Here is an 18432-nt window from a genome sequence, read left to right as displayed (position 1 = left end):
CTGTCATGTACAGTTACACAGGTTGCTTACTGCACAGAGACATCCAGCTGAAGGGGTAGTCAGGGGATGAAATCCAGCCAGCATTCTGTTCAGTAAGGTGTGCACCACGGTGCAGTGATGCCTGAGCTTGTCTGCCTGGAGGAGCGCTGGGGTAAACTGATTATAAATGGTCCTAATGATTCCCTTCCCTACATCTGCACCCCTTGCTATGTGCCTTTGCAGCTCTTCTCATCAAGAAGGGAAGTCTGGTTCCTCACTCCTTAAATCTGGGCTAGTCTTGTGACTAAACGAGTCAGTGAAATGTGTCAGACTGGCATTGTGCCAGTTCAAGTCCATACCGAGAGGCCTTGTAGGCTGTACTTGCCCACTTGGACCCAAACTACCGCCATGGGTATAAGCTTGGGCTAACCTGCTGGAGAATGAGAAACACGTGGCCCAGTCACCCCCACCCCAGACCAGTTAATAGCCAATCAACCACCCAACACATAAGCAAGGCCATCCTAGCCCAGCCAGCCTCCAAACGACCCCCTCTGACCACAGACCCTCAAGTCAGCCCAGCCAAGCTCAGGCACACCTGACCAGATCAGCGTAACTGCCCCACTGACTTCTGTAACTGATTTATGTGGCCATTATGGGTTGAATTGTGTCCTTCCAAAATTCATATGTTGAAGTCCTAGCCCTCAGTACCTCGAAATGTGACCTTATTGGGACATTAGGTCTTTGCCGATATAATTAGCTAAGATGAGGTCATACTGTTGTAGGGTGGGCCCCTAATCCAATATGACTGACATCCTTATAAAAAGGGGAAGTTTGGACACAGACACGTACACAGAGAGCACACCATGCAAAGACTGGAGTGATGCTGCCACAAGCCAAGGAACTCCCAGAAGCTAGAAGAGAGGCCTGGAACACCTCCTTCCTTACAGCCTTTAGAGGGAGTAGGGCCCTGCTGACACCTTGATCTCAAACTGCCAGCCTCCAGAACTGTGAGACAATAAATTTCTGTTGTCACCAGTTTGTGGAACTTTGTTACGGCAGCCCTAGGAAACGAACGTAGCACCTTTTCCTAATTCATACAAAGGCACAGTATGGGCTGGCTTCCTTGGCTGCTTCCAGTGTGGCAGCCAACCATGGCTCTCCTCCCGGCCCCCAGGGAACCCACCGAGGCTGCTCCTGCCCCAACAGGCTTCTGAATCTGGGAAGGCTTCTCCAGTGCTTTCCAAGGGCTCTGGAGTTGTTGAGGGGAAGGGGTCACAGCCTCATACGATATCGCCGCTCCAGGGATCCGGAGAGCGCCCCCAGCCCGGGTCCCTCCCGGCTGCCCACCTACCTGGGTTGCCGAGGGCCATGGAGTCGTAGATGAGCTTACAGGTCTTGAGCAAGGTGGAGATCTTCTTCTCGGGCGAGTAGGCCTTGTGCATGCTGGCAAACTTCTGCAGGATCTTCTCCATGACGGGCACCTCCGGCACGCTAGTGGTCACGCCCAGGTCGGTGGTCGTGGTGGCTAGGATCACCAGCTGGTTCTCCTTGAGCTGCTGCAGCGAGCCGTCCTTGCTGTGGATCTCACGCAGGCATGAGTTGATGGCTTCCTTCAGGGGCTTCAGGACACACTTGTACAAGGCAGACTCCACAATGGCTTCTGCAGGTGGGAGAGAGCAGGAGGGTGAGAAAACCAGCTGCAGGGATCCTGCCCCCACGTCTTGTTGCCCGGCAGTGTGGCTATCCCCATCCCATGTCCCTGGAAGGACATACTCACAGCCCCGGCAGGTACAGCCCACAGTTCTGACAGGTGAGACAGTGTAGTACATTCAACAGAAAGCCACACTGCCAAGGGCACAGGAGCCACACATGGTATCTAATGCTTTTCACAGGGCCTGGCACAGATTAAACTCTCACAGGGCTGCTTACTAGTACACCACCTCAGAGAGCACTATGCACATGGGAGTTGTGCAGTATACAACCTGTGCAGCTGTACCTGGAGGGCCTGGGTGCCCAATAAAAGTTTGGTAGAGTTATTCTTGATGTGTCTCTTTCAAATTACCAGATCCATTTGAATCTAGTCTCAAGAATACAGTATAGCCAGAACCTGACTTCTTACCATTTCCACAGCTACCACCTTCACCTAGGCTGTCATCATCTCTTACCTGAGTTATGTTAATAGTCTCTTGCCCTGGTTTCTTTTAGTCCATTCTCAACACAGCAACCAGCATAATCTTGTTATACCATGTTTGATCATGACATTCCTGTGCTCAGAACCCTGTAATGGCTCCCGTCTCATGCACAATAGAAGCTGAAGTCTTTCCCGTGGCCCACAAGCGCCCTCTGTGACCTGCCCCCGTGACCTCTCTCACTCATCACCTTGTTTGCTCCCTGTGCTCATGCTGCTCCAGCTACCTTGGCCTTCTTGCTGTTCTGCCAACCGGCCAGGCTTGCTCCTACCTCGGGGCCTTTGCACTTGCCGTTCCCTTTGCCTGGAGAAATGCACATGGCTATCCACATGGCTTATTCCTTCATTGTTCAAATGTCATCTTATCCCAGAGGCGTCCTGATGGGCTAGTGGAATGAGAATTAGGCATCTCTGATCTCACAGCAACTGTGCAACGTACATGCCATAATCCCCACTCTACAGATGGACCAACTCAGGCTCTGCTGGTGCAGGTCACACAGCTAGTTGGGGTCTAAAAACAAGGATTTGAACCCATGTCAACTTGACACCAAGGCAATGTTCAGCATTGGTTGACAGTAGGGAAATATTCTTGTAAAGTCTTTTTGGCTCCACCCGATCCCCAGGGTCTCAGCTATTGGCCCAGTAGGGGAGGTCCCAAGTCCTGTCCCTGTAGGGAAGACACCTGAGCTGCTCTATCCCTGGGAGGTGAGGGAGGGGCCCATGTCCCCATGGCGAGTCTCAGTAGAGGCCAAGATAACCCTTCCCCGCCACGCACGCCTAGGGTTGGCCCACGTCTGGGGCTGGGGCTGGTCCTGGCTGTCTTGGTCCTCATCCTGACGCCTCCCTCTTCCCCTTTGCTTTTCCAGCCTCTTCAACAGGACGACACACGGCTGCCCTTGCCTCCGTCACCCCACTCCCATCTATCCTTCCAGGCCCTCAGAGCCTCTGCAGCTAGAGGCGTGCTGACCCAGAGGCAGGGACCTGCGGTCAGCTTCCCCACCGCCCCTGGCTCCCGTGTAACCTTGGCCAAGTCCATTCCCCTTCCCGGGCCTTTTTCCTCATCTACAGAATAAGATGGTCCATGCCCTCTAGGGTCCCTACATCTCTGCAGCCACCAGGTCTCCTGCAGGGACTGACTCCGACCCTCAGCAGCCATGCATGTTAGTGCTTTTTTCTTTTGTGCCGCTAATCGCTCCTGGTGACTTGTCTCCCTAACAAAACCAGGAGCATCCTGAGGGTGGGGGTCCCGCCCAGCTCTCAGGTGGTTGAGATTCTGCCATCTAACTGGGCCCATGGGCCGAACTCAGGAGGAAGAGACAGAACAGCAGAGGGGTTAGTTCACGGAAAGGGAGGATCATCTGGGATTATCCCTGGCTCCCACCCGCTCCCAGCCCCTGCCCAGGACGGGGACCGACCTAGCTCCTCCTCGGAGTGCAGGGCGGGGTCCACCAGGGCCTTGAGCTCGGTGCTCTGCAGCAGGTAGCTCTTGAGCTGGGTCATCATGGTGCGGATTTCCTGCAGCATCTCCATGCTGGAGGTCTGGTGCGCCATCATCTCCAGGCTGTACACTTTGTAGTCCTGCACCAGGTTGCCGAAGTACGAGGCCTTGTCCTGGGCCAGCTCCACCACCTTCTTGTACAGCTTGCGGTTGTTGGAGAGGAAGGCACTGAAGACGCTGGTGAAGCTCACGAAGCTCAGGCGGTGGCGGGCCTTGCCCAGGATCATCGACGACTTCTTCTTCATGCCGGGGCTGCTGAACTGCTCCAGCTCCTCCTCCGTGCTGCTGGTCGAGTAGGAGTCCTGGTCTGTGGCCGAGGAGGGCACTCCCAAGCTGTCTGAGAGGGAGGCCAGGGAGCCCTTGAACTCCGGGGTGCTCTGGGGCCGGGCATGCGGGCTCTGAGTGCCAGCTGTGGGGGCAGGACCTTGGCCTTCTCCAGGTGGACCGGGGGTGGGGTTCTCGGGGGCCTCCCCGTCCGTGGAAAGCTCGGCGGTCTCCAGGGGAACTGGGAGGACCGAGGCCAGCTGCCGGGAGAGCCGTTTCTTCCTGGGAGGGGGGACTGGGGGTTGTCGAATCTTCCTCGGAGGCTCTGGCAGGCTGCCCAGATTGCCGGCTTTGGCCACTGCTTCCTGGCCTTGCTCTGTGGTTCTCTGAGGCCTGTCCCCAGGGCTGTCTGAGGTCCCCTCGGGAGGCAGGCGGAGCGGGGATGCCCTGGAAAGACCCGCCGGCTCCCCCTCTGCTGCCGCCCCCCTGCGCGCCTTCCCTGCGCTCTGGTCCTCCAGGGGGACCGTCTCCGTGATGCGGCGTCTGGGAGGGGCGGCGGGGAGGCTCTTCTTCGTGGGCACTGGAGGGACGGGGGCCTGCAAGGGGCTGGGGGCTGCCCCCGGCTTCACCTCGTCCTCCCTGAGGGGGCCCAGGCCTGCGAGGGGACGTGGGAGCCTCTCACAGGCTGTCATGGGTGGCTGGCTTGGAAGCTCCGGGGGGCCTGGGGTGTGGGGTGCCAGGCGGGGGGCAGATGCTGGGGGTGAGGGAGGAGGGGCCTCGGGATGCAGATGCGGGGTAGCAGCCGCCGAGGGAGAACTGGGCAGAGGGCAGGCCGGAGCGGGGGCAGGGGGAGGAGGCCGGCTGGAGCCGGGGGGATGGAGAGGGAGCGGCGGGGGAGGGGGTGCTGGGCGGCGAGGGGCCCACCTGGAGGTGGGTGAGGTAGCGTCGGAGGTGGGAGGCGACGGGCGCAAGGGGCAGCTTCCTGGGGGTGGCTGGTCGGCCGGCAGGGAGCTGCCGCAGTCCTCGATGAAGATTGGATTCACAAACCACAGGCGGCCGTTTCCTAAGGACAGCTCGATTTCACACGAGCAGTTTTCGTAATGGGCAGATGACCTGAGAATGGAGGCGGGGGGCGCTCCCGGGGCTGGGTCTCTCGGGCCCTCCACTGGGCTCCCACCTCCTCGCCGGGGGTTCAGCGAGGAGTCCCAGAAGCCTGTCGAGATGAGGGAGGGAGAAGCGGTCAGTCCTGAAGCCGGGCCCCAGCCTGGCCGGGGCGGTGTCTGTGGGCTGCGCGGGGGGCAGGGCGAGGGAAGGCCGTGCAGTGCTTGCTTCACCGCTCCGAGGGTTGGTTTCCCCTCTTGGACTGTTTTAAACCTCTCCCACTACTTCCTGCCTTGAGAGGGGAAGCCCCACGCCATCCTCCCCTGCGGTGCCGGGCTGGGGCCTGGACGGCGCTGGTGACAGGCTCAGCTTCAGTCCTGTCCCCTGGCGTGTGACACCCCACTGGGGGGGGGGCACTCATACCCCAGGGTGCAGGTACATACGGGGATGGAGGGGACAGAACCCCGGTCCCGATGCTGACCGGCTGGGTGCTCTGGGGCAGGACACCGGACCTTTCTAGGCCTCCATCTAGTCATCCCTAGAATGGGGTCCTGACAGAGAAGTTGCTTTGGGCCTGTTTGGGCCACTGCAGTTGTCACAGCGGGAAGAATGAACTATGGATTGTAGCCAGTGAGCTCAGACCTGACCATCCAAGTGGGGGAATGCCTGCCCTCTGCAAAATGATTCTGCCTCTGGCCAATCTCAGTGTTAAAATAGGAAGCTGCCCTGTGCCCCCAGCTCAGAGAGCTGGAGCTCCTGCACTGCTGAATTAAGTCCCAGCACATGCCTTGCTCTTGACGCAGCCCTTAGCTGTGGCCACCAAAGCAGGCCTGCACTGATGGTCAGCTCCAGGCTCGTTCTGGGTAATGGGCATGGGACGTCCAAGCTGAAAGGGCGCTGGGGCTTGACTAGCTCAGAGTTCTTGACCTCTCGGTACCAGGCTCTATGGAGAATCTGACAAAAGCTCGGGATGCTCCCAAAAGGCCACAGGAGTACATTTTGAGAACAAGGTCACTTGGCTGGCAGGTCACTGCAAGCTCACTCAGGCAGCTCCTTTTGGAGGAGTATGGAACCCAGGCCTTGTTCCACGTGTTCATTTTAGAGATCGATAGTGCAAATTCCTTGTTAATGATTCGGCCAGGCCTCCAGCCTCTCACCCAGGGCTCTTTACCTCTGGGAGGGAGTCATCAGTAAGAAAACTACCAAAAACAGCATCAAAGACAATACCAGGAACAAACGTGCATTGCGTTCTGGCTGTGTGGATTCCTTGCTCTACAGGGACCATCCCACCAATCCCTGACCACAGGCCTCTGGTGTAAGTCCTCATGTTGTCCCCGTATGGCAGATGAAGATGAGAAAGCCAGGGAGATGAACGGTCACTGGGTTGGTGAGTGAAGGAGCTGGAATTTGAACTAGGTCACACTAGCTCTAAAGCTGAGAGTGGCATGGACATATATACACTACCAAACGTGAAATAGCTAGCTAGTGGGAAGCAGCCGCATAGCACAGGGAGATCAGCTCATTGTTTTGTGACCACCTGGAGGGGTGGGATAGGGAGGGTGGGAGGGAGACACAAGACGGAGGGGATATGGGGATATATGTATATGTATAGCTGATTCACTTTGTTACACAGCAGAAACTAACACACCATTGTAAAGCAATCATACTCCAATAAAGATGTTAAAAAATAATAAAAAATAAAAAATAAAAAGTAAATAAATAAATAAAGCCGTGTGCTGGGCCGCCGTGTTATGCGGCTGCCCTTCATAGGAACTTGCGACACTTCCCATCCTGGTTGCTCTCCTGGCGTGAGTGAGTAGTGGGGTGGTGAGCACCCCAGAACGGGGCGTGTGGTAAGAACACAACAGGCTCTTGACATCGAAAGAAAGGAGATGTTGCAAGATGGCCAAGGGCAGCCGTGCACGTGTGTGCACGTGTGCGTGCCCGCCCTAAGGGATGGGCACTCTCGGGGTTGTGGGTGTTTGCCACCTTGCTGGCCAAAGGGCTCAGAAACCCAATCAAGGTGAGCAAGGTGTAATCCCAGGACGGTGGGGCTGCCGAGAAACTGACTGAAAGAGAGCCGTGTGCATCCACAGGGGAGCAGAGCGGGACTCGTGGTTCAGCCCCGTCCTGGGCAGAGACTCCCAAGCCTGGAAGTGCTGTGGCCGGCTGGCCCCACAGCGTCAAAGATGACAAATTTTCGTGTGACTTTCTGACACGCCAGGCTCTGTGCCCATGCCAGCCACCACCTGAGGACGTGGAGAGCCCGGAGGGGGAGGGTGCGTCTCCAGACTCTCCCTAGATCCAGGCGGGTTGTTCCTGAGGGCCTCCTGGGCCCTGTGCTTCACTTTCTTGGGCAGCTATGACCCCTCCATGACCGGTCCATTCTCCCGGGTACTTCGCATGGTCTCCTTGGAAGGCTTCCTAGCAAGGAGCAGCAGGGGGCCAGTCTAAGGTGACTGGACTGCAGCCCCATAGGTGAGCTGAGGTCCCCGAGGCTCACCTCCAAGTTCTCATAAGACCCTTCCTTTGGGAGAAGGTGCAAGTTATGGGGTAGACGATCAAGAGAACTGCCCACCCATGCTCGGACGCTCCCATTACCGCTCACCTAGATCGTGGCCATAGGCTGCCTCCATGCCCCCCACCCCGCCCCCAATCCATTCTACTCCTTGTGGCTCTATGCTGGACGTATGGTGGGCCCTTGATTGCTATTTGCCCAGAATCGCTTCCAAACCTTTAGCCTGGCATTCAAGGCCTGTGGGATCTGGCCCTGTACACCCTTCCAGTGCCGCCTACTGAATCTCCACCCCACTCTCTCTGCTGCTCACTTCTTCCCGAACACGCCACGGGCTGCCACACCTTCAGGTCTTGGCTAATGTTGTTCCCTCTGCTTGGAATGCTTTTCCCACCCTCTCCACCTGGCAAACTCCTACTCATCCTCCAACACTCAGGTCAAATGTCACCTGTTTGGTGCAGCCGTCCTGACACATTCAGGCCTCGCCTACACTCCCCTGGGCTCCCCAGTCCTGGTGCACACTGCAGGGAGAGACCAACCCTAGGACTGTACTTCTCTGGTTTCATCCTGAACCATGGGAAGAGGTCTAAAGACAAGAAGAGAAGAAGTGAGAAAATGAGAAGAGGGAGGCAAGAAGGAGGGCAAAGAACTCCATAAGTGATGGACCACCCGCTGGACTGCCCGCCTCAGGATAGCAGGGGGTCCATCATGCACAGAAAAAAAGAAGACATTTTCCACCGCTCAGGTTTGTATTCCTACAGGAGTGGAACAGACAGTGGGGTTCAGGGAAATGGGCCTGGGGCCTGGGTGATTAGGAACCGCTGCCCTGCCCCTAAGATAGGCCTAGTGGCTGTACCTCGCAGGGCAGAGGCCGCAAAGCGAATGCCGCTCTGAGGGGTGGGGAAGCTGGGACCTGAGGAGCTGCACCCTGGGCTCTGAGGGCCTATTAGGGAACTCAGCGGCAGTGTAGGTCTTTGTGCTTAAAAACAAGGAAGTAGGTAACTTTCTCTGCAGCCTACACAATGCCAAGGCCAGGGGAGAAGCGGGACGCTGTCATGCAAGCCTAGTGGCTGGCCCGGCTGTGGGCATCTGTACCCACCGGCACTGGGCCAAGCTCAGCTCAGTGGTCGCGGTTCCCCTAAGGGCCTGTGCCCTCACTGCCTCTGCGCTGCCCTCGGACTGAGGCAGATGTTTTGCTGGCCCTGTGGCCTCCTGTGTCTCAGCTGGGGATGCCTTGTGCCAGGCGTCCACTCCTACAATCCTCAGAGGTCCCGGGCCAGGCCAGGTACCGGGCTGCAGATCCTGAAGGCAAAGGTGACAAAGGTTTCACACTTGAGGAGCCCTGGGCTACCGGCAGAACAAAGAGGGGATGAGTAAATGAAGCCAAGTATTCCAGATGCCGTGGAAACAGCTAGAAAGTCTGGTGAGATCAGTGGGTGAATGTTTTTGTGGCACCCTAAAGACGGGCTGTTGGGCAGCCGTCCAATCTGGAGTTTTCAATGGATTTTTAATAAGTAGGAAAATTCTCATTATATAATGTAAAGGAAAAAGCAAGTTACAGGCCAACTTGGAAGCACTATAGAACATTTGCTTTTTCTAAACATATTTTAAAAATATTAAACATATACATACTGCAAACATGTCTGAGAACCTCTGCAAATCTAACCCCTATCTATCACTGCTTTCTCTAGATTCCTTTTGCACTTAGAATCAACTGCACGCAGTTTAGAGCTGAACTGCTCCCTATGTTAGTTTTGTGGGCCCAAGCTTATACCTACATAGACCTTTTGAACGTTGGCTTTTCCAAGGCCAAACTCAGACTTTCTTACATCAGCTCACGAGCAAGCATTCTGGGCGATCACATGGTGCTGAGCCTGTAGGTCAAGAGCCCCGTTTCAGCAACATCATCCCTGTCTGAACAGCAGGGCTTGTGCAATGATTTGGATATTTATGACATTCTGTTCATTTTGTAAAAAGTGAGTAGAGTGCCAGAAAAAGAACCACTGCTGACACTAGTGATAGAAAACACATATGCCTCATAAACTTATTCCAACTATGAGATCATCAGGTGGGGATGTGGGTCGGGAGTCAGAGCCTGGCCGGTGGAGGGTCGGGAGCGGGAACCAGGGGTTAAGGAGAGGCTGAGCTGTGTGCAGAGATAAGCGTCTGCTGCCTGCAAAGCCCGGCTGACCTTCTGCTCCTGTCACGGAGATTCCCCAGCATCCTTTCACTAAATCCCCTTTTATCTAAGCTCGTTTGAGTGGGTTTCACTTCTCTGCCACAGGAGTGCCTTGCCTAGAACGACGTGCGATGCGCTGGGCACAATGCCTGGTGTGTCCGGGCCCTTGGCAAGTGCTGTTCTTTGCATATTTCTCATCACAACCGCAGGTGAAGGTCAGGGAGGTCTGCACATCCCAGAGCCAGGGCCTCTGGCCTCTGACAGGACGTGCCCTTTCAGCTCCGGGTCTCCATCCATTCTGGGGATGGACTGAAAAGATAACCCTTCCTCGGCTCCAGGGAAAACCTATTCTGGTGAACCTCGCTTCTGACCTTCAGCCCTTGGGGACACCAGGCCTGATCAGAACCCTCCGGTTCTTGGGATTTCCCTGGCAGTCCAGTGGTTAAGACTCTGTGCTTCCAATGCAGGGGGCGCGGGTTCGATTCCTGGTCGGGGAACTAAGATCCCACATGCCGCGTGGCATGGCCAAAAAATTAAAAAAAAAAAAAAAAGAACCCTGATTCCTAAGCTTCAATGCACTCAGATTTCATTTAAATTCCCTTCCCAAGGAAGTGAATGCTGACATACAATCTGAACTACCGCCTGCTTCCCAGAGGGCACCTCCCCTCTCACTTCCTCAGCGTGCCCGAGGTGAAGCTCACCCAGGATAGAAGGGCTTGTCTGTTCCAGAAAGGAATGTGCTTCTCCCCAGAGGAGCAGCTTGTCTTTCATACAGCCGTTCCTAGGGCTCAGGGGCAGCCCCGCCCCCGCCCCCCCAGGTAAGAGGAAACTGCGGGTCCCTGGGGCAGTGGGTCTTAGGGATGCCTGCCTCAACCTACCCACAGTGAGGCTGCTAACCGACCCTCCTCTCAGAGGCAAGCCTCTCCGGATGGAGCTCATGCATCTCAATTGCCCTCCCAACTGGGCCTCAAAACTGGCAGCTGACTGCTCGTTGCAAAAAACACTGAGAAGGTCATGAGGTGCAGCTGAGGGGCAGTGGAGGGTCTGAGCTGGGAGTCAGAAGCCCCTGGCACACACCCCAGCTTTGCTCTTGCCTGCCTGGAGCATCTTGGACAAGTTTCTCAGCTGTGCTAAGAACTGACTTTCTATCTTTAAAATGGGGATGCAAGGATTGCACAAGATAGTGCCAAGGGCGTGGCAATGAGAGCGTCACCTGTGCCATTTTAGACCTTAGGAGGGGTGTCACTTGGACTGTATGAGTTACAAGACTCTCACCTGTCCCACATGAAGCTTCTGGAAGGGTAAGAGCCCAACAACTATAACATCTGGGGCCCAAGTTCAGTGTTTATTCCCAATATCAACTGAAAACTGGCCCTGAAGTTTATAAACTGGGTCAACCAGACCTAGCAGAGCCTGAGTAAGGAGTTAAGGGGCAGCACAAGCCAGCGGGTGAGGGCTGGAGCCCAGCTGCCCAGCCCTCCATGGACCCTGTGACACTGGACATGTCACTCAACCCCTCGTGTCTGTTTCTTCTGCCATAAAGTGGGGATCACAATAACAGAACCTGCTTTACAGGGTTGTTTGAAGATCTGATGAATCAGTGCAGATAAAGAGGTCAGTGCTCATTAAATGCAGACATCCGAAGGGCCTGGACTCCTCCTACTTCCTGGCCTTTGACCACGAGCTGCCTGTGGCATCTCTTGCATTGTTGTCTAGAGGCCTCTCTGGGTGGTGAACAGTGGCTGGCCTGGGAACCAGGGGGTATCGCCTCTGATCCCAGGTCGGCCTCTAACTTCCTCTGCACCCTGGGCCTGCCCTCTCCATCACCCTCCCCTCCATTCAACCAGCACTGGTGAAAATGTACTGCCGTGCTCAGTCACGTGTGGTGCAGGTTCCTGGGCACGGTTTAGACTTTTTAATAAAAAAATCGAGGTATAGTTGACTTACAATATTATGTTAGTTTCAGATGCACAATACAGTGATTCAAAATTTTAATAGATGATACTCCATTTAAAGTTACTATAAAATATTGGCTATATTCCCTGTGTGGTTTAGTCTTGATAAGGACTTATTAACTGCTTTGTTCATAACGAGACCTGACCTCTGCCTAGGATTGGGGGCCCGCAGAGGCGGCTGGCTTGGCTTCCTGGCAGCTCCAGACTTGGTGAGCTTGGGCTCCCTGAGGGTTAGCATGGTGAGGCCATGTCAGAGGTTGGCACTGGCTCAGCGAAGCCCATCACATGGAAAGGGCCCAGTAAACACGAGCTCTTCTTACTATTATGTGGAAGGGCTGGGATCAGAAACACTCTTGTCTTTTACTCTCCCCTCGTCATCCCTCAAAAGGTCAGAAGGGTAAGGGGCAGGGCGGGTGTGCTGAATCAGGTGGTTGGGCAGGGGCAGGCCAAGGGAGTGGGGGCACACTCTAGCTCATGATCACGTTCACGCTGCTTTTCCTTCTGACGAGGGCGGGGCTGGGGGCCAGGGCTGTGGCAGCTGCTGGCACCCAGGTTCCTGGCCATCGCTGAGAAGTCCCCTGGCGTTTGGTCCAGCTTCTCCCGGGCCCCGCCCCGCCACCAGGTCAGCCTGTGTGGGTCCTGACCAGACCCAGCTCCCTCAGACCCGGCAAGGCTGTGCATCAGACCTCCTGACAGCTGTTAAAGGCGCCACTCTGAAAAGAGGGAGAATCTCCCTGCCACAGGGGCTCAGCACCTGGGGCAGGGGTGCAGGTGGTCCCGTGGGAGCTGGGACTCAGGATCCAGCTTGGGGTCAGCCTGAGGAGCCGTCCATCTGCACAGGCAGTCAGTGGGGGGCAATCCAGGGGCTCCATTTCCTAAGGCCCAGCCACCTCCCCTGACCCCAGAGGGGACTTACCCAGGCCCAGGTTGGAGATGGTCTTGAGGTCTGTGAAGCTGCTGGCCTCAAGGATGGCCTGGGGCAGCCTCAGCTTGAAGGGCAGTAAATCTCTGTGGAGACACGAGGAGTGGGAGGTCAAGTCCGGGGAGGGGCCTGTGTGTCCATTCAAGGCCCCCACCGCCCCCAAATCCTCAGCCCATAAAGGAAGAACCCCGGCAACCCCGCTGGCGGCTGGGATCGCCACACAGACTGGAAACTTCCCTGGGGGCCGAGGGGCGGAGTCCTGAGGCTGAGGGAGCAACCCGTCAGATCCGGGTCCTGTGCCTGCACTGGCCCCAGAGATGCTAAGACCCTCCTTGGGCGTGGAGGGGGTGGGGGGAGAGGCTTTATCCCCAGTTTTCTTGGCCCTGGAAGTCCAGGCAGCTTCTTCTAAAGGTGCTATTCTGGGTAAGGCGAGTGACCCACCCCCTCCAGCCCTCTGACCCTCGCTGCTCCACGCTGAGATGTGCAGCGGGCGCACAGCCAGAATCCCCTGGTGAACCTACCGCCAGGTACCCCCTGGCGAGCACACAGACAGACAGCCAGCCAGCTCTATCTGCTGCCTTTGGTCTGAATGGGGATCTTTTCAGCGATCTCTCCAGAGATCTCCCAGAAGGGATCTAGACACCCTCCCCCTTTATTGTACAGATGGGGAAACTGAGGCCCAGAGAGGGAAAGGAAGATGTCCAGGCCTGGACACACGGTGGGTGGAGGGCAGAGTGTGCTGAGCCCCAGGCCTCCTGACTTCAAGCCCAGGGCTGCTCCGTGGGGCAGGAAGGGGAGTGTGGCCCTGCAGGGGCCCCAGGATGGCTGGTCCCAATTCTACGTCTCAGCCTGGCATTCAAGGCCCATCACAGTCTGACCCCCTTTTCCAACCGTATCCCCAGCTCTGTCAACCTTCTCCCCAAACCCTGATTCCAGTCATTGAAATCCCATCTGTCCAGGCCCACTGACAGCCTTGCGTGATGGCCATCCGTCCCCGGGGGTCTTCATGGCCTTACTGTCTATACCGCACCCTCCATCTCCTCCCTGTGAACTACGTGAGAGCCCTGGAAGTTCCTGGAAGGGGCGGGCAGCTTTTCACGTCTCTGATGCCCCCAGAGCCCTCAGCACACACCACAGAGGCTCAGAGAGTGTTTGCCGAATGGACCCGTCTAAACTTCAGGTACTGGATTGGGGGAGAGCAGGGCAGAGGCCGCCTGGGATGCGGGTCGCCGGGAAGCTTCCCAGACCACCTCTGCCCATCAATACAGGCTGTGTTGCTCTGCGGGGTGCCCCCACCCCTTCATAGTTAGTGTTTTCACCGGGGAAAAACACTCTGCTTATGGAATAGCAGGATGGGGGAAGGTGGGAGAAGATTCTGGGCCCTTTTTTGAGTTCCTGGGTTGTGGCCTTTGGCTTCTCCATTGTCAATGGGGTGGGCGTGGCCCGTCGATCTTTGCTTCATTGTCATAGTTGTGTGATTCTGAGCATCTGAGGCCGTCTGTGGGCCCCCTGTCAGCCCTTCCAGCCAGGCCAGGCCTGGACGCAGACCGGACGGGCCCTCAGTACTCCATCCCCACCTCAGGCCCTGCCCGGTCACCACTACCCCACTTTCTAATTTTGAAGGGTGGCAGATTTCATCCCGGTGTTGCCTGTCTACCTGCTTGGCTGTCTGGCCTGCCACTGGGGCTTCCAAACGTTCCTGGGCCACTGCATATATTGAAATGGCCAGCAGAGTCGCTCGGCTCACCTGGCACCCACCCCCGACCACCAGGGCAATCTCTGACACCCCCTCCCCACCTCCTCTGTGTACTGCTCAAGATGCTGCAGTCGTGGCTGCCGATCACACCCCAGCCTGGGACCCCGGCGTCCAGGGCCTGCCCCAGCCTGCTCCCCGCCTCCTGCCCACCACAGAGCCTTCCCTTGCACTCGGGGCCTCCTGGCTGCCTCCCAAAATGTCATTTTCCTACAGTGAATGTCCCCTGCTCATTCCCACCTCTGAGCTCTGCATGGAGGGAACGCCCCCCTCGTCCCTTCCACCTATGTCTACTTAGATTCTACACATTCTTCAAGGCCGCACCATGGACCTCCTCCTTCTCCATAACCCAGTACTGTTCAAGGATTTCATGCACGTCTGCCATCCCACCCCCATCATCCAGTTCAGCAATTTATCCAGGGGCCACCTCTTCTGATCCAAGGAAATGCATACACAGGATGGGGGTGTTCGTTGAGCATCTACTATGTGCCAAGTATCGGGCTGGGTGTTACCCAGGTTGGGCCTTACATCACATCATGTTATTATTATCATAACACAGCAACCCTATGTAACACAGCAACCCTATGGACAGGCATTATTACTTTTGTATTAGTTAATTCTGGATCACCTCCTGGGGGAGCTGCTAAGATGTGGATTCTCAGATCCTCGCCCAGGGGTTCTCAATGTTGAGTCTGAGTGTGGGTCAGGAATCCACATTTTTAAACAGCTCCCAAGTAGATCCTGATGACCACAGCCTTGGGTGGGAATCAGGGAGCCCAAAGCAAAAATAAAAATTAAGCACTTCTCCAGATATATAATATATATACATGTACATATATATGTACATGTACATATACACTTTATAAACTATTAAGTCCTTAAAATGCATTCACAAAAGTAGAAATTTGAAAAATAAGATTTTTAGAGTAAGCGTTCTAACATTTGCCCCCGCATTCTGGTGGGTCGGCTTGTGTAGCTCGTAGAGTGCAAACACCCCTCTCTAGAGGCCTCTGTCCTAGCTGGTGATGTTCAAACTTTGTTGACCATGACCGTCAGTAAGAAACACATTTGGCATCTTTTTTTTTTTTTTTTTTTTTTTTTTTTTTAATTTATTACTTATTTATTTATTGGCTGCATTGGTCTTCGTTGCTGTGCATGGGTTTTCTCTAGTTGCGGCGAGCGGGGCCTACTCTTCATTACGTTGCGGTGGATTGTTTTTTTTTTTTTTTTTTTTTTTTTTTTTTTTTTTTTTTTTTTAAATTTGTCATTCTTTTTTTTTTTTTTTTTTTAAATATTTTATTTATTTATTTATTTATTTATGGCTGTGTTGGGTCTTCGTTTCTGTGTGAGGGCTTTCTCCAGTTGCGGCAAGTGGGGGCCATTCTTCATCGCGGTGCGCGGGCCTCTCACTATCGCGGCCTCTCTTGTTGCGGAGCACAGGCTCCAGACGCGCAGGCTCAGTAGTTGTGGCTCACGGGCTTAGTTGCTCCGTGGCATGTGGGATCTTCCCAGACCAGGGCTCGAACCCGTGTCCCCTGCATTGGCAGGCAGATTCTCAACCACTGCGCCACGAGGGAAGCCCGTTGCGGTGGATTGTTGCGGAGCACAGGCTCTAGGCGCGTGGGCTTCCGTAGTTGTGTTTTGCAGGCTCTAGAACACAGGCTCAGTAGTTGTGGCGCACAGGCTTAGTTGCTCTGCGCATCATGTGGGATCTTCCCGGACCAGGGCTCGAACCCACGTCCCCTGCATTGGCAGGCGGATTCTTAACCACTGCGCCACCAGGGAAGCCCACATTTGGCATCTTGATGTCATGTACACACACACACACACACACACACACACACACACACACACCCCTAAAGAGTTTAGCAAAACAAGACTTATTCCAACTACAAGAGACACATTCTGATATTTTCCAGTCTAGTTTAACTTTTCATTAAAAAAAAAAGAGCCCGTCATGATCCCCTAAGCTGACTTTATGATCCCCTCTGGGGTGTTTTCTAACAGCAACAACTAATTCTCCAATTCTCTGGACGCCAATGGGATGTCCCACAAGTTAATGCCGGCACTAACTGCCTGTAGTCAGCACGGACCCACAGGTTAAGGACTCAGTCCCACCACTTCGGATGCCCGTTGCAAGTCTCAGGCCACCTGTACTTCTGACCGGCTGGCTATAAATCAGGGGCTCTCATGACCCCCTCCTCACGTTTGACAGTTCGCCAGCTCGGCTCACAGTACTCAGGAAAACCCTTTACTTACGTTTACTGGCTTATTACACGGATACAACTCAGGAACAGCCAGATGGAAGAGGCGCGTAGGCAAGCTTTAGGGGACAGGGCTCCCTTCCACGCCTCTGGGTTCACCACCCTCCCAGCACCTCAGTGTGTCTGTCCCTCAGCTGGGAGGTTGGTGGGTGGGGCTGAAAGTTCCAGCCCTTTGATCACCTGTCTTCCCGGTGACCGGCCCCATCCTGAGGCTGCCTAGGGGCCCCACCTGTTTATCGGTTAGCATAAACCCAGGTGTGACTGAAAGGGGCTCATTAGGAATAACAAAAGACACTCCTGTCATTCAGGAAATTCCAGGGGCGTTAGGAGCTCTGTGTCCAGAAGCTGGACAAAGGCCAAATATATTTTCTTACCAATATACTGTTACCTCCTAGTGGGCGGTGACCCACAGATTAAAAGCCCCATGCTCCACGTATATTATCTCATTAGTTCTTTCACACAGGCTAGCTTTCTCTTCCCCTCAGGGGCGTGGCTCCTCCCGCCCCACCCAAGGTCCTATAAAGCTTTGGGGTGACCTGGGGAGTGCTTCCAGCGTGGAAGGCCCAGGCCTATGAAACCATATCTGCACCCCCGCGATGCCCCACGGCTCCGTCTTCTCACAGATCCTGGGTGACTTCTGTGGTTTTCAGAGTCAACCACTGCAGAGGGAAAAGCACGACTTCCTTTCAGTTAAAAGAATTTTAATTTTTTTTTAAGTGAGGGAGAGGCAGAAAGACAGGAAAAACCAGCATGAACTTTGGAATCGAGGGCCCTGGTAAACCCCTAGCTCTGCCATTCCTGGCTGGGTGTCATTTCCTTGTCTTGGTCTGCCAGTGGACAGGACGCCCTCTTACGGGGTTACTATAGAAACCACGCAGCACAGCAGGGGAGTGTCTACTGGGAGCTTGTTCCTTTCCTCCCCCTGCTGGGAGCTCGGGTCATGGGTGCTTCTTGCGGGCCTCCGAGCAGTGCGGTCAGGCCCCTTCCCTCTGCCCCCCTAAACCAGGACCGTCCAAAGGCAAGACTGTGGCTCCTGGTCAAGGTGGCTGGGAAGGCAGCTCCGGTCATAGTGATAACAGCTTCCTTCGAAGGAGGAGAGGCCCAGCCCGCCTCCCCCTCCTGCCAGGAGGACGGTGGCAGACTAGTCACCTAGGCTGGGTGCCCGGCCACCTCTCCTAGAGAGGGCGGGCCCAAGGGCCTCCTCCTTTCTTTCCTCATTTCGGTTAATGGCACCCATTTCACAAGGCTACTGGCTCCTGACCCCAGGCTGTGCTGAGGATCGGACCTCACCATCCTTGAAAGGGGCTTAGCAGAGTGCCTGGCGTGGAGGAAGTGCTGCAGGAATGGCCAAGCGTGTTCACGCTCCTGTACCCAGGATAGGAGCCCTGACGTCTCCCCAGGCTTCCCCTACTGCCCCGACCCCTCCCTGCAGTGACTGCCCCCAGCCTGCTCGGTTCCCCGTCCCCTGCCCCGGCGGGGGCCCGATGGCTGCGGCGCCTGGCTGGTGTCCCTGCTGACCTCGCTCCAGCCCACCGCCGGCTGCGGCCACGTGGCTCTGCTCGAGTGCAATCTGTCCGTGAGCAGCAGCGAGCTGCCAGCACCCGCGGAAGGAGGTCCCCGCACGCAGCTCCTGGGCACGGCGTTCCAGGCCTCATCCGCCCACCCACGTGTCCAGCTCTCCCCCGAAGCCATTCCCAAGCTGCCCGCAGCTTGCCTGCTGCCAGGCCTTTGCCCGCGCTGCGTCCTCTAGCTGAATTCTCTTCCTGTCCTGCTTTGCCTGGCCTCCAGTGTCACCCTTCCCACCAAGAGGGCCT

General features: G+C 55.7%; 1 protein-coding gene across 2 annotated transcripts in view; it reads right to left on the bottom strand.

The window, feature by feature from the left end:
* The window catches only part of RIN3 (Ras and Rab interactor 3), a 122626-nt gene that overhangs the window by 20389 nt on the left and 83805 nt on the right, over window positions 1–18432 (bottom strand). For both annotated transcript variants that reach the window (XM_059914856.1, XM_059914857.1), the window contains exons 5-7: window positions 12596–12687; window positions 3583–5142; window positions 1331–1639 (exon numbers count right to left, since the gene is read on the bottom strand). In XM_059914856.1, the coding sequence (XP_059770839.1) occupies window positions 1331–1639; window positions 3583–5142; window positions 12596–12687 (1961 nt within the window). The remainder of the gene's footprint in view (window positions 1–1330; window positions 1640–3582; window positions 5143–12595; window positions 12688–18432) is intronic.

Source organism: Balaenoptera ricei, chromosome 2 (genome assembly GCF_028023285.1).
Source record: "Balaenoptera ricei isolate mBalRic1 chromosome 2, mBalRic1.hap2, whole genome shotgun sequence".
Lineage (NCBI taxonomy): Eukaryota > Metazoa > Chordata > Mammalia > Artiodactyla > Balaenopteridae > Balaenoptera > Balaenoptera ricei.
This window is presented reverse-complemented; position numbering and strand designations above follow the sequence as displayed.